The 14,282-nt window shown below is 38.7% G+C and overlaps 1 protein-coding gene across 2 annotated transcripts in view; it reads right to left on the reverse strand.

The window, feature by feature from the left end:
* Nucleotides 1-14,282, reverse strand: part of FBN1 (fibrillin 1) — a 146,613-nt gene that overhangs the window by 86,362 nt on the left and 45,969 nt on the right. For both annotated transcript variants that reach the window (XM_051796554.1, XM_051796553.1), the window contains 2 exons: nt 7,450-7,647; nt 4,186-4,311 (listed from right to left, as the gene is read on the reverse strand). In XM_051796554.1, coding sequence (XP_051652514.1) covers nt 4,186-4,311; nt 7,450-7,647 — 324 coding nt within the window. The remainder of the gene's footprint in view (nt 1-4,185; nt 4,312-7,449; nt 7,648-14,282) is intronic.

Raw genomic sequence — 14,282 nt, forward strand, 5'->3', positions numbered from 1 at the left:
TACTAACTCTAAGTAAAGTGTAACCCCTTCAGTTTGAATTCTACATACTAGAAGAATTAAGAAAAGTCTGTTGGGACCATAGAATAAACTGTGCAATGACCACAGTGATCAGGATCTTAACGTTATCTCCAGCAGCACAACAGTCTCCTGGTAACACACTGAGGCATCAGTTCAGTACAGACTCAAAGGGAAGTGCAGTACTTACTGAATGGCCCTTCCTTCTCACTGCACTTGGTTTTTGTCTTGGAAATCCCTCATATAAAAGCATTGAGCAGCTAGGTATTGTTTAACTAATCTGACAGGATTATAGCTCAGAGCAGGATGACTGCAGGCAACAAAAATCACCTTTCCTAGCTTTCTTCACTAAGTCAAATTACACTCACAAGTTCTGAAGTTTCGAGAGGTTTCTAGACAGTACTGAAATATCAACTGCAGAAGTCAGGCAATGTCCACAATTCCCCTTATATTTTGTCAGTGATTTTAAAATAAAATTTCCATATCATGATTGTCTTCACTAACAAATCTCAATCCATATACTAAATCATCATCACAGCTACAATGCAGAAAAAATTTCAAAGTGTGCAGGAAAAAACCTAACAAATACCTTCCTACACCTCATCATAGCTGCACACAGGAACAGAGGGAACTTGAAAGGTTTCTTCCACAGCTAGTTTATATTATCTACAGCTATGTGAACAACAACCTATGTCAGCCCCAATTGCTCCTTAATTACCACCAGTAGCTCGCCTGTGATGTGTAGTTACTTTCCCTTTGGTTTCTAGTCTTAAAAATGCAGCTGTATCTAATTAGCACTGCTCTCATCTTGTAGGGACCTGGAGTTCTGCTGAGCTTAAAAAGCAGCTTGCTCTGTTCCACAGTACCTACAAGAAGGGTCAGCTAAGCAGGGCAGAAAGGGAGGTTATTCTCCGGAGTGATCCATGAAAACTGCTTGTCACAGCCATTAAAATCACCCAGTTGCTCTCCTGACAGAGAGCATCCAGCTAGAAATAATGGCATCACAGGACTCTACCCAACCTCTCTCCAGAGATCCAAGAACAGATAGACACATGGCTGTAATAATGATTTCACCAACCACAAAAATTTCTGAGATGAAATACTGCAACACCACCCAGCACACCAAGGCAAGGAGTGAATAACACCATAGTCATCAAAAACGATTGAAGGAATTTAATGTAACGCCTAAATTGGAATTTGGCCCCAACAGATGGAGGAACACCCAAAGTCCCACAGGACCATTAACGAGTGTTTGAGCAAGTAGACAGGATTTCTGCTCTACTTCTCCTGTGAAGACAGTAATACAAAAACTCAGTGATACAAAAACTAACATTTTCTTTCTCCTGGGTAAGGCACAGGATGCTCTAATACCTTTGTGCCTCCTTGCCTTTGCAGGAAAGTAGCAGAGGGCTGGGATGGCACACAGGTAACCAAACTTTGCAGACTGACCCATCCCAAGTGTGCAAGGCTTTGGGCCCCCTCTGCACACATTCTTGTCCAGCATTTTGCCAGCTGTCCTGATGTGGGTCACATTCCTCACTTGGGTGTGTAAGAGGGGTGTGACTTTTTGTTCAGTGCTACTTCCAGGGTGTTGCCAAAGCCTCAAGTCTGAGTGCCCTGGGAGCACTGCTAAGAGACTTCTGGCTTCTGCTCCACGATTATACTCCACAGGAGTCCCAAAAGTCTCAGTGACAAAAAATGTGGAAATTGAATTTTGGTCTGAATAAAGCCCTTAATTAACAGAGAAAAATGCAGTCGTTAATGGATCAGATTCAAGCATTTTCTGACTCAAATTCACCAATGTTTATCTTAAAGTCAGTGTTGCCACTGTTTATATAGCGTCCGACCTTTTTAAAAGCAAAATCATCACTCTTTATTTTAGGGTTGAGCCTAACCCAAACAGTATTTCACTATTTATACGTGTTGACATTCATATAAGCAACATTGCTGTTGTTAAGCATGCAACTTTTATAAAGGTAAGTTTACTTGATGTACTTGCAGACTTAAATGTCACTCCAGGAAAAATTACTCCCCCCCCAGTCACCACAGAAAAAGTATTTACCTCAGAATTAATGCAAATGGAAGAGGAATAGTTATATGAAGCAATGAAATAAGGTTTCCACCAGCTATGCTAATAAAGAGAACCTCAGGCAACACACCCCATTTCCCATCTTGTTCATCATCTCTCTGTACCTGATGATTGCTATCGTGATCCCACTTTAACGGGGACCCCCTGAAAAAACAGTACTGGTAATTCAGCAGGTAGCTCCCAGTTGTACTAGATCAGTGACCAAGGACACGTTACAACTGCCAGAAGTAATTCTTGCTGGATAGGAAGTTAAACCAAGCACACAATCGGATGTTATTTATTAAGTATAAGAATTAATTATAGTTAATTACTAGAAAACAAACACCTTGTCTTATGTTGCCGTATAAAACTCAAAAGATAAACTAAAATACTGGAATGGATATTCTGCTGTTTCATGATCACACTCTTAATGTTGAATCTCTATTGTATTTCATGACACTGGTATAAAGGTGCTACTTTTAATTCTTTGAATTGTATTAATACCTACACAGCCTTAACTAAAATTGTTTGGTACCTACAATATGAAGATGCACTGAAAGTAACTCTGTCTGTTGAAGTTCAAAAATCTACACGTATGACATTAAAGAAGGAAAAATTCATCCAATCTTTGCAGCGAGGCAATCACTCCAAAGGGATTTCACAAATGGGGTGGGAAATTTGCAGCAGCATTTGGGAGCAAAGCAAGCCACACCAGGTTCTTGGGTCCAGTCCCTTAACTGTTACCAAGCACAAGCTCTGAAGTTGGTGGCTGTTTAGGGTTTTTTGTTCTTTTGTTGTTGGTTGGGTTTTTTCATGATTCAGCAATTGAAAAATACCACCAAAATGTTTATGTGATGCAGCCTGTGCACACTTACAGCTCTCAGTTTTTCATTAACTAATATTTAACAAGGCACACGTTCATTCTTTCCTATTCACCACAGTCTTGGTACTTCATCCACAGAAGGAAACACTTGCCATGTTGTTCTACCCTAAATGTAGGTTACATTCTGCCAAAACCATTGGCAGACGGTACATAAACCATGCTGTGTACAAACTCTTCTGAAATTGCTCTTCCTAACGTGCAAATAAATTACGAAGTTTTGCCTGAAATAGGGATTTTTCTTTTGAAAGAATAAGTCATAATTCTTCTGAAATCACTAAAAAATTTCAAGTGCTTCTTAAAAGGCACCTGATGCAAGAAAGGGTGGTGAATCCACACCTTACTCTTACAGTCGAAATCCTTTATGATAACCAAAGTTAGCATTCCAAAATCACTAACCACTTATGAAACTTGTCTGCTCAAATTAATTTAATTTTTGTCTAATGACTGAAAGTAGAATCAGTTGCAAGAGTTTAAACAATATATGGACTTCACTGTAAATATGAATCAATAATGTGCAACCGACACATTCTAGTGCTATGTTCCATAGGTATTCAAAATTCTCTTAAAGCAAGGGAGACATCTATGCTTGATTGTTATATTAGAAAGAAAAAAACACTATCAAATCACAGTCAAAAATTAGCAAGATTCCATAATCACCCACTGTAAATTTCCACACTATTATCTAGCACCTGCTGTACTGTCAAATCAGGATGACCAATAAGTAAAGATAAAATGTTCGTCCTTCTGTGACATCTGCAGCTGTAAGGGTGAGTTTAGAGCACAGTCCTGCAGTCTTCACTCATCAGTGTCAAACTCTCACTTATATTAAATAAGTAAGATTAAATTAGCTGAGCAGGTAGGAATGTGTTGAACCTTCCAGTAATATACACTCTTTGGTTAAAAGATCCACAAAGAAACAGGTGCCTCAAGTATTTCTAAAGCAATATATCAGTTGGAAAGTATTTTTAGTTTTAATGTTTAATGTTAAGATGTACCTTTAAGTCTGAAATGTTACATTACAAAAAGGCTGTAAAAAGCTGCAGGGCCAATATTTAAGCTTAGGAGAAAGCATCACTATTTTTATTTTTAGTGAATAATGCTGTTTGCATACTCATGGCAAAAGAGACTGAAAAGTTTGTTACAAACTGTTAAACAAAATCAGTCCCCAAAAGAAGACTCTCCCCTTTTACTTTCAGAAGAAAGTTCTAGAAGTTCTTACCGTCACATTTTTGTGTCACTTCATTAAACTTGTGTCCAGCTGGGCATTTGCACTCAAAAGATCCAACAGTATTAATGCAATTTCCCCCTTGACAGATCCCAGGGATGGCTTGGCATTCATCCACATCTATCATATAAAAAAGGAAAAAACATCCACTTTCATTTCTCAAGAACAGCCATAATAATTTGTCTACACAGAAATTAAAGTAAATATGCCTAAATCCATTCTTCACCCATCATAATATTATGATACTTGCTTGTGAAGACAGACACTAATTTTGTAGTTACTCTATGCGAAGTATGATTAAGTACAGTACTCTAAATATTTTCTGCAAGAAATCACATGGTTATTATTGTTACAGACATTAAATATCTAACTGCTATTGCTTTGTTTTTCTAAAACATCTGGGGAATGGTGTGCAGAGAACACAGCCAGCCAGAACTCAAGTTTCTTTGAAGTGTCTGAAGCTGGGCACCCAAAATCACTTGCCCCTTCCGAAATCTTGGCACCTCCATCCAGTGCTTAGGCCACCAGTGCAGAGGAGCAGAGTGTGCATGGAAGGGGTCTCATGGAGAGCACGAGGAACTGCAGAGTCACTATTGATGGAAATTAATAACTCATCACTCCAGGAAGATCAGCACCAATGACCTTAGACTGCGGTTAGGATTTGACTCAAGAAGTTTCATAGCCATAATTAATGTCTCAAGAGGAATTATTAATGACCTGCTCAGACATACATCAGTTTGGAGGGGTTTTTTCCCTTTTATTTTTCTCTCATTGCTTTTGATTTTTTCACTGAAGAGAATGAAACAACAGAGATGGTATCACAGGCTAGGTAGTAGGCTCACAACAAATATTTTCAAGAGGCCCCAGTTTCTGGCCTCATAGCTATTTTAGCACAACAACATGTGTGCCGTCACTTAGCTGCAGAAGTGTTGTCACAGCTTAATAACAGCTACAGAGAAGAGGCTAAAGGAGGAGTGGATTGCAATAGGAGACTCAGGAAGTCTGGCTCACAGTCCCCAGGGGCTGCCCTGTCTCTGCTGCTCAGGAGCTCCCTCAGGAGCACCAAGCACTCCACTCTATGATCCAAATTCCTGTGCTTCCCCCAGTTCCCCAGGAGAACCAGCTGCTGCTGATAAAACCTGGTTGCTTGAGTTCTTGGGCTTCACACTGGGCTGGAGATGATGCCTTCAAATCTCCTATTATAAATCCCAGAGAGCCAGCTGTAATGTGCCTTGCAGTCTGAAAAGCGAAGTATTACGTCTGTACAAAAGGCCAAGAGGCAATTTTCCTGGGAGTAGGAAGTTTCAGGAATGCCAAGGGGCATATCTGTACCACATGGTAAACTGTTATGTAAAGATCCAGCACAGCCTCAGCACCATGACAGCCACATTGCTGCTGGGACTCAAGCTACAGCAATGTGCTGTGCTTTAATAACAGCAATCAGTCAGACTTCATGGCACTGTACTGACTTAAAAAAAAACTCAAAAATTAAAAAAAAATAGAAGTCGTACTTCTGAGTCACAATGTCTCTTTCAAAATCCCACCTTTTGGCTTTCATTTTTCTCCTTTGTATCTTTAAAAATCTCAGCTGTGATATTAATTTAACTTTCGGTCAGACTTTGAGCAGTGATATTCTATTTACTTTTGAAAATAAACGTGCCCTCCCTTTTGTTTTATTTTTTCTGACTTCTCCACACAATAATAAGGATTTCTTTTTCTCTTCAGAGAACCTGGATTTTGTTTAACCTGCTTTCCTTTATTTAGATTGAATATGGATGTGAAATCCCTGAAATGTCTCCAGTCTAAATGGAAGTTATCTGATTTCAAAAGGACTGGATTTAGTACAATTGCATGAAAAATAAAGCTAATATATGATCCCATAACAGATCTGTTGAAATTATGAACACAATACTTGAGAAGAAAAAACTGGAAAATACAAGTCAAACATTCTGGGCCAAAACTGTGTTGGCACCACATGCAGATTAGCATCAATGTAGCTGCTTGCTAAGAAATGTGCAGTAAGCAGAAGTATCCTTATTCCAAACTGCACAAAACCCATTGGAGAGGTCACTACAGCTTTCCCATGACACAAACAATTGGGATATAACTAGGTGTGGCATAAATTCAGGGGTGTGGGCCACATATTTATGTACATAAGTTTTCAAAAGTGTCCAGAACCTCGGTCCACAGATTTCTGCACAATTTAGTCCTGACCTTTACAGTGAGAGGGGGAACAGAATCACTGAGGTCAAAATATGGGCAGATCATGCAGCACACACAACCATGTCCATCTCAAAGTTCACAATGTCTGTCTGCAGGCACCAACCAGGACTTGGCTTGTGACAGAAAGTATCTACATTTTTAATGCAATGGAATGCCTTGAAGTCCTTCATAGGAATTTCATGGTTATACAAAATAACTCATAGATTTATAATCTTTATCTCCCCTATTTTCAAAAATATTGTAACTTATTAGAAAATGTTAGACAGATTGAAATAAACTGGCTCCAAAGATATGGTCCTGGGAATGTATAATCCACATCGGTTTAATACATAGTTGCCCCTGTTAACTTTCTCCTGTTTCCTGCCAGACATCCAGACAATAAAAGAATTTATACAGCTGGAAGTATTAGAACAAAAGCCAAAAGCAGTGTAAGGACTTTCTATGGTAAGGCATGCTCTGAAAGAAGTAAGCAACATCTGGGTGGATTTTACAATTTGAAACAAATGCAAATGCATTTCCAAAATTGTATAAAATGTATAATAGGGCATTTCAAATGGCACGACAGGCACTTTTCTCTAGGTCAAAGCAGTGTAGCTCTAGAGATAAGACACCTAAGATGAATTCAAAATCAACACCTTTTAGCTAAAAAATCCCACACTGGATAAATGGAGCAGCATTGCCACAGATTGATTTTTGCATGTTTTGAGTGCTTTCTGCAACAGAACAAATTCCTCCACAGAGTGATGGAGTGGTACACTCAGAAAAACATGATTACAGAACCAAGGGAAAGGCTGCTGGCAGTGAGAAATTCATTAAGATGCTGGCTGCTCTCACATGACCCAAGTTACTAATGTACTCAGTTGAACAGCAGACACTCACTGAATCATGAAGTAATGCATCTGACAGTGTTTTTCCATTCTTCACACATATAGCTGAGAATGGCTTAGGACAGGTTATTCACAGCAGTGTAACTCAATTAAGATTAATCCAGTAACAATTTCAGCAGCTTTGGGGGAGGCTTTGCTGGTAACTTACCTTGACAGGCCCCCGTTCGGATGTTTGGAATGAAGCCCCGGCGGCAGGGATGGGGCTGGGCAGGACACATTTCGCAGGGGTGGCCCCACGCCCTCCCCACGGTGGCACAGCAGAGGGTTTTTGTGCAGACTATTCCACTGAGCTGCCCCTGGCACATCTGGTTGGTCACCAAAGTGAAGCAAGGGCCGGTCCTGTAATCTGAGCCAAACACAGGAAACCGAATCAGCATCACAATAAAAATACACAACAAAACTCATAATAAAGCAGAGCAACAGCACCTCTAGGCAAGTCTTTTTCATACAAATTGCCCACCGACCCAACAATTTTACTTAACAGTGTTCTGCAGAGGATTTTTTGTTTCTTTCATTCAAATCCACTGATAATATAAATTGTGACTATTTTACCAGGACTATTATAAAATTAAGATCCTGGAGGTCTCCTTTGCTGCTTGGTTTAATCACTCATAATACTCTTTCAGGGGTCTTTTCATCAGTTGCTTTAAATATTCAGTGCATTAATTAAAAGAATACTGAAAAAAGAGTTAGGATATGTTTATTTTCACAAGTGTTGTTCTCAAATGAGGCTCAAGGGAAGAGAACAGACTGCAGGAAGTTTTTTGAGGACAATTTGCACTGTTACTCAGGCATACACTGCACCAGACACATGGGTAAGCTTTGCCTACAGCTGAACGGAGGGCATGTGGAACACATCTGCTTGGATTTGTTTACGGTAGGACAGGTCACTTAGCCAACAGACAGAATTAAACTAAGATATTAATGAAATACTAGCAGGCTTTATTTTGTTCCATCCTCCGAGGGCAAAAAACAAACAGTGGTATTGCCAACTCCTGCTGTCTCCTGAACATCCAGGGTGCACACTCCAGTCAATTTTTCACAAGCAACCCTAAAATGCTTTTTTTGTCATGGTGCACCAAGACAGAGTCCAGCATCCTGTAAGCATAGCCAGCAAATTATGAACCTGATGTTTGTTTGTACTGAACTAGTTACCAGGTGCCTCAGCCAAAGTCACTAAGTAATCCACACTGCCTTAGACTCATAACATTATAAATTCCTCCAATTTTCATGCCACTTTCAAACTTCTTTTAAAAATAATATGTTTTCAGTAAGCCATTGTTAGAAAGTGTGAAATAAGGCAGACGTGAGAATGGATGCCTTTCCCATCTGCTCCACTTTCATGCCAATCTAGGGATGCTGTGTCCACATCCTATAATTCTGATAATTAATCAAGTCATTCTGATCTAATTAATAAAATAGCTTACAGAAGTCCTGTAAGCCACACAATAGTGCTGTATTGCTACTGTTGTCTTCATCAATTAAACATGATGATCTCAGAAAGGATATCAAGTACTTTGAAGGACCTATCTCCAAAAAACTTATACTAAATGACAATAAATATCATTTCTTCTTCATTAATTATGTATTACTTCCTATAACTGCCATTCTATATTTTGTCTGTTTAACACTTCTATAATCACTCAGATCATCTCTTTTCCTTTTAAAATACTAGAACAACAACAATCTTCTTTAAGCCTCTATATTTCCAGATTTATGGAGAATTAACCTGCATGATATGAGAACCAATTAGCTAGCTATTTTCAGGTTTCCTGGTTAGTTGGACTAGCTGTATAAAAATATGTAAATGCAAATCCTGCTAATTACTTTCATCCTTAAAGGCTCTCTGATTACAAATATAAAATTCCTTTCCTATCCCCTCCAACCAGTACAGTTACATTTACTGTACAGTTCTCCCTTCCCTTCTCTAGCAATTCCATCAGCCATCATGAAATGGGTCAGAATGTCTGATAACATCTCCCTTGCCTTTGATTACTTAATTCCTTGTCATCATCATAACTTTCTTTGGCCTGGTATTTCTTAGTGGGTCCCTTCATTTCCCATATTAATTTCCTACACTACAACTTCTATCAAGTTTTCCCCTATTTTAAAGCATTTTTGTAACTGCTTTATTTTCCCAGTTTGACAGGTTTGTTTTGCTTTTGTCAAAACTGCCATTGCCTTCTTTCTCATTTCTCATTCTAGACATGCAGCTTTGGAGCATGTAATACAAAACCAAGTATTACCAGCTTAATCTTATTCCTTCAACACAGAAATGAATACAAATAGGTCATGATCAATTATACCTATCAATTAAAAAAATTAATTTCCCAGATCGATTCTTCATCCTTGACCAACACGAGAATTCATATTTTACTCTGTGCAAAACTCCTCAGAGTGTAACTTCTAATATTAAAGCAACAGATGACAATTTCTTTAGAAACACCCTAGTTTTGTGGTGGCGACAGGAAATCTTCAGTGCACCTCCTCAGAATGAAATCCCTCATTGTAGATTGTCCCTCTGCCGTTTATATATAGACGCTTTGAAAAGGAGTCATTTTGTTCTCTGTGGCAGCATCGTTCAGCACTGAATAACCCATCTTGTACTTTATGGTAGGATATGAATGGATCAGCATTTACAATTGTCTGCTTTCAAGCTATAAATGACTTAGCAGTGGCTAATATGTCTTAGAAATACGGTGAAGCCCACAAAGTTAACTTCATAATCACGCAAATCTTGAAGTAGGTCAAATATGCACTCAAAGTGCATGAAGTAGGTCAAATATGCACTCAAAACCAAGCAAGTCCAGCTCCTATTTGTTACTATTCAAGTTCATAACACTTTAGAATAGAGAATTACAGACTACTTTCACCTAATCTTTTGCCTTGATAAATTTTATTCTTAATACTCAGTTTTCTGCCGAGTACAGTTTTCCTTCTGTTTTCTCAAACTGTCACTTTTTCACAAGGAAGATTTTCTTTTTGTTCTTACCAGAAAATTCTAAATGTCAGAAAATGCATAAGAAAAAGATCGTTTGGATGTACACATCAACCTAAGGCCACAGAGAAATCCACATGTCAAGTCCATTTTTTTTTATGCAGAATAAATAGGCTGAGTAAACAGAGCTTTAAAATGAAAGCATTCTTAATAGTGAGTTTAGGATTTTTTGACAAGATAAAGGTCTACAAGAAGGAAATGGGATTCTACTAACACATCAATTGAAAGAGACTTGGGATATGAGCTTAAAACCACAACCTTTATTTTGCAGCAACAAAGTTTCCTTAAACATTCATGTGATATGTGATTATTCAAACTACTTCAATAAGTAAAGCTGAAACACAAGATAGCAGTGATCAGTCAGGAGTTGAAAAGATAGAAAAAGGGAAAATATAGCCAGAAAAGCTATTACACAATTTGTTTGGGTTTTTTTTCCCAGAGGTAATTTCGTTTTAACTGAAGAATGTTGAGACTTGAAATTACTTTAGTAAAACGATTTTTTAAAGATGTGCAACTGGTAATTCAAATCTAATGCAAATTTCAGCACATGCAAGCAGCCTTCAGTAAGGCATTAGTCATAATGTTATAGTCATAAGTTATCTAACAACTTTATCTGCTTCTTCACATACTTCTTAGCTATTTGGATAAGGAATAATTCCACAGGGAGCCTCAGACAACTGAAAAGACAGTAGAAACTGTAAAACCACATTAAGATATTAAGTTATAATATTGTCAAAAAGAGGGAATAGAATGACACTGGTTTACAGCATGCAACAATTTAGCTTATTAATTCCACAGGAAAGAATCAAGTTACATTTTGATCTAGAACTTGTTCCTGTTTCAGCCACAACCATCAAATAATTTTAGTTATCTTCTCAAAAGATCCTTTATGTTCCTAAAAGCACCAGACAGGCTGCTGAAATATGTAGTCCTGGCAGGCTTTGATCAAAACCAAGCACAGCAATAAATAACGATAATTGTTCCAAGTAATTCTGGACAGCACTGAAGAGACTCCGAGCACCAGGATAATGCAAGACTTCTGACACCAGATACACATTTCAAGCCAACCTCTGCTTGGCTTCAAGCACAATATAGTTTTTAATGTAAAAATAAAGGTTAAAAACATTGTGAACTAATGGAACCTGAATGAAACAATTATGCTACTGCAAGGATGCTGGAGGAAATTCTGATCCCTCTTTCCTCCAAGATGCACTATAAATCTCCAGTAAAAGAGTTCTTGATGTTTCAAAGTAATGGCCTGATTTTGCAAACTGATAACCACCTGTTGGGAAGGTTGACAGACCTCTGTTAAAATAAATGGAAATTGAATGGGTGCAAAGGTTGAAGGATGAGACTGTAGCAAGCCAGCATGATCATGATCAAGATCTCACTGCTGAAAACAGGAAAATGCCCTCTCTTGCCATGAAGGAAAAATGGATTACAATAAAATGAGTGCTGTTTTTCCAGTTCTCCTCACATAGCATGCACAGCTCCCACGAGACCTGGGGTTGCACATCCAGACCATTGCCTGGAGGGAGGAATCATTCCTCCAAGCTCTTAGCACCTCACGTGGGGAAAATCGGCATGAACCCCTAAATCCAGCCAAGACTGCTGTGCAACTGAAACCATCCTCAGCAACACAAACTGGCAACTTCCCCTCTCTTTAGTACAGCAGGAAAGGGAAAGAAAGGAATATTCCATTATCATAGAAATTATGAAAGAAAGGTCAGAAAGGGCTCAAAGGCAAGTGAAGTATCTTAAAGCTGATCTTTATTACAACTTCCTTTCCTGCTGGGCAGTATTTTTCTTTCTGCTGTTTGAAGGGTTGGTTGTGGGGTTTTTACCAGCCACGGATAAAAGCGGGACATTGGAAGTGAAACACAGTTTTATCTCTGCAAAGCCCTCAGTGCTGCCCAGGTGGGACCTGTGGCACTTGGTGGCCTGTGCCACTGCTCAGCCAGCCATCAAAAGAGAATCCCAGTCAGAATCCCAGTCAGCTGTACCCAGAACACTCTTTTCAAAACTGATCTCACACAGCCAAAGAATAATGCAAGCTGGAAGGTTGGCAGTCTAAGTTTCAAACTGAAGAATCCTTTTAACACAGTACATGACTTCAGGCACATTTCAACTACTTTCCTCAAATATCCAAAATGTGTATTTCCAATGGGGAAATAAAAAAGAATTTGATAGCAATTCTGTTCTTCAATGGCATTCTTAAAGTGCAAACCAGGATTTTAAATGGTGAGAGAACTAGTAACTAAGCAGTTACAAGCAGAAAAAAAAATACTGGATAAATAAATTGCAGCACTCTGCAGTTGGGTGCAGGAACAGTATGAGAAACAGAGCTTCCATTTTTCCCTTGCCTGAATGGCAGGTGCTGAGAATGCTACATATAAGAAAAGATATCACACCTCTGTTATGGGGGGAGGGGCCTTCTGTTAAATACAGCTTTTAAGTAAAGTACAATTAGGATTAGAAAAACAGATTATGGGATTTCCAAAGGAGTTTCCAAAAAAGTCCAGTGGCTGGATGCTTGCATATGGAGAAAATTAATGGAAGGAGAAGGGAATTCTGAATGTGTCAAGTCAAATGTCACCAATAAAATTATATGAGGATGACATGAAGAAAATTATGTGTTTGGAACAGGGATACAAAGTATTAAAAAATCATTTTCACTGAGCCATGAATGAAGAACCTTAAATGAATCCTAAAAACACGCACATATAATCCTATCTACCTAAGCCAATTCAGGTGTGCTTGTACAGAAAAAAAATCTGTTTTCCCGAGTTTAAAAACTGGGAATGGAAGAAATATAGATCAGATATTCTGATCTAACATCTGAAATAAGTGGTGACACAACTGTAGCATTGATACGATAAAAAACACCAATCCTTAAAACTTCAGTTCTTTGAGAACTGTTTTTTGAGAGGACTGGAAACCATACCATACTTCTCACTATAGAAACAACTCTACTGCCAATGGAAAAACACAGTGTCCATCACTATGTTTCACAGTACTTCAATCATTCCACTCTCTTCAGAGAAGGCAGCCATACATTTGAAGACGATGGCGAAAAACACAATGCTTCTCATTTCAGGAGGCAGGATGTGCTGTGCCTGAAATGAGAATTTTTGCACTAAAATTCCAAGAATTGCAGAGAGTCTCAGAACTGACACAAGAGAACTGCATGACCAAGCTGACTGGAGCAGTAAGCATCACCATAGGACAGAGAGTTACAGAACACAAGGGTTTGTAACTTCAGGCTCAATTTCAAAATCCAAGTGATTCTAGGTCTTTTTAGACATACTAAAATCTCCTGACAAGGACAGAGAGAACAAACAGAAGGCTTTACAGACATATTCCTCATAAAAGACTAATGCAAACCTGTGTGTGTCACAGTACAAGAGAAAAAGGGAAGGGCAGTAAGCTTGTAAATCCATCTTCATTTCAAAATGTCCCTTTCAGTTGCTGGTAGGCTATAATCAAAGGATATTTTGCACATGAGATTTTATGGATTTTAACTGCTGGTCATAAAAGTGAATGACCATGCTCAGAAACCCATGGGATAACTATTATTTGCCTTCATCTTCCCTAATACAGGGTATGCTGCACATCTCGATTCGTGGACTGAATCAAGACCAGACACATGACACATTCCCACATTAGCTCCATGCACTGACTTCCAGCTATTAGAAAACTCAGACACAATAATGCTCTGTCCACAGGTGACACTGAAAGGCCAGCTGATAAATGTATCCAATCACAACACACTTTTTTTTTGTTCCACACAGGCCATTTCCTTAAATAATTACTCACTGTTAAGCACTCCCTGTCCTCTCCTCCCCCCAGCCAGACACCATTACTCACCCCAGTCAGATCCCAATGTGTCATCATTGGAAAGTACATGGCAAAGATATCAGAGGGTGTTCAGAAGGAAAGAAAACAAAACTTCGTAAATATTTTAAAACTTATTTCCTATGATG

Source organism: Manacus candei, unplaced genomic scaffold, assembly GCF_025592945.1.
Source record: "Manacus candei isolate 608988 ecotype Guabito, Panama unplaced genomic scaffold, ASM2559294v1 h1tg000046l, whole genome shotgun sequence".
In the NCBI taxonomy this organism is placed as follows: Eukaryota; Metazoa; Chordata; class Aves; order Passeriformes; family Pipridae; genus Manacus; species Manacus candei.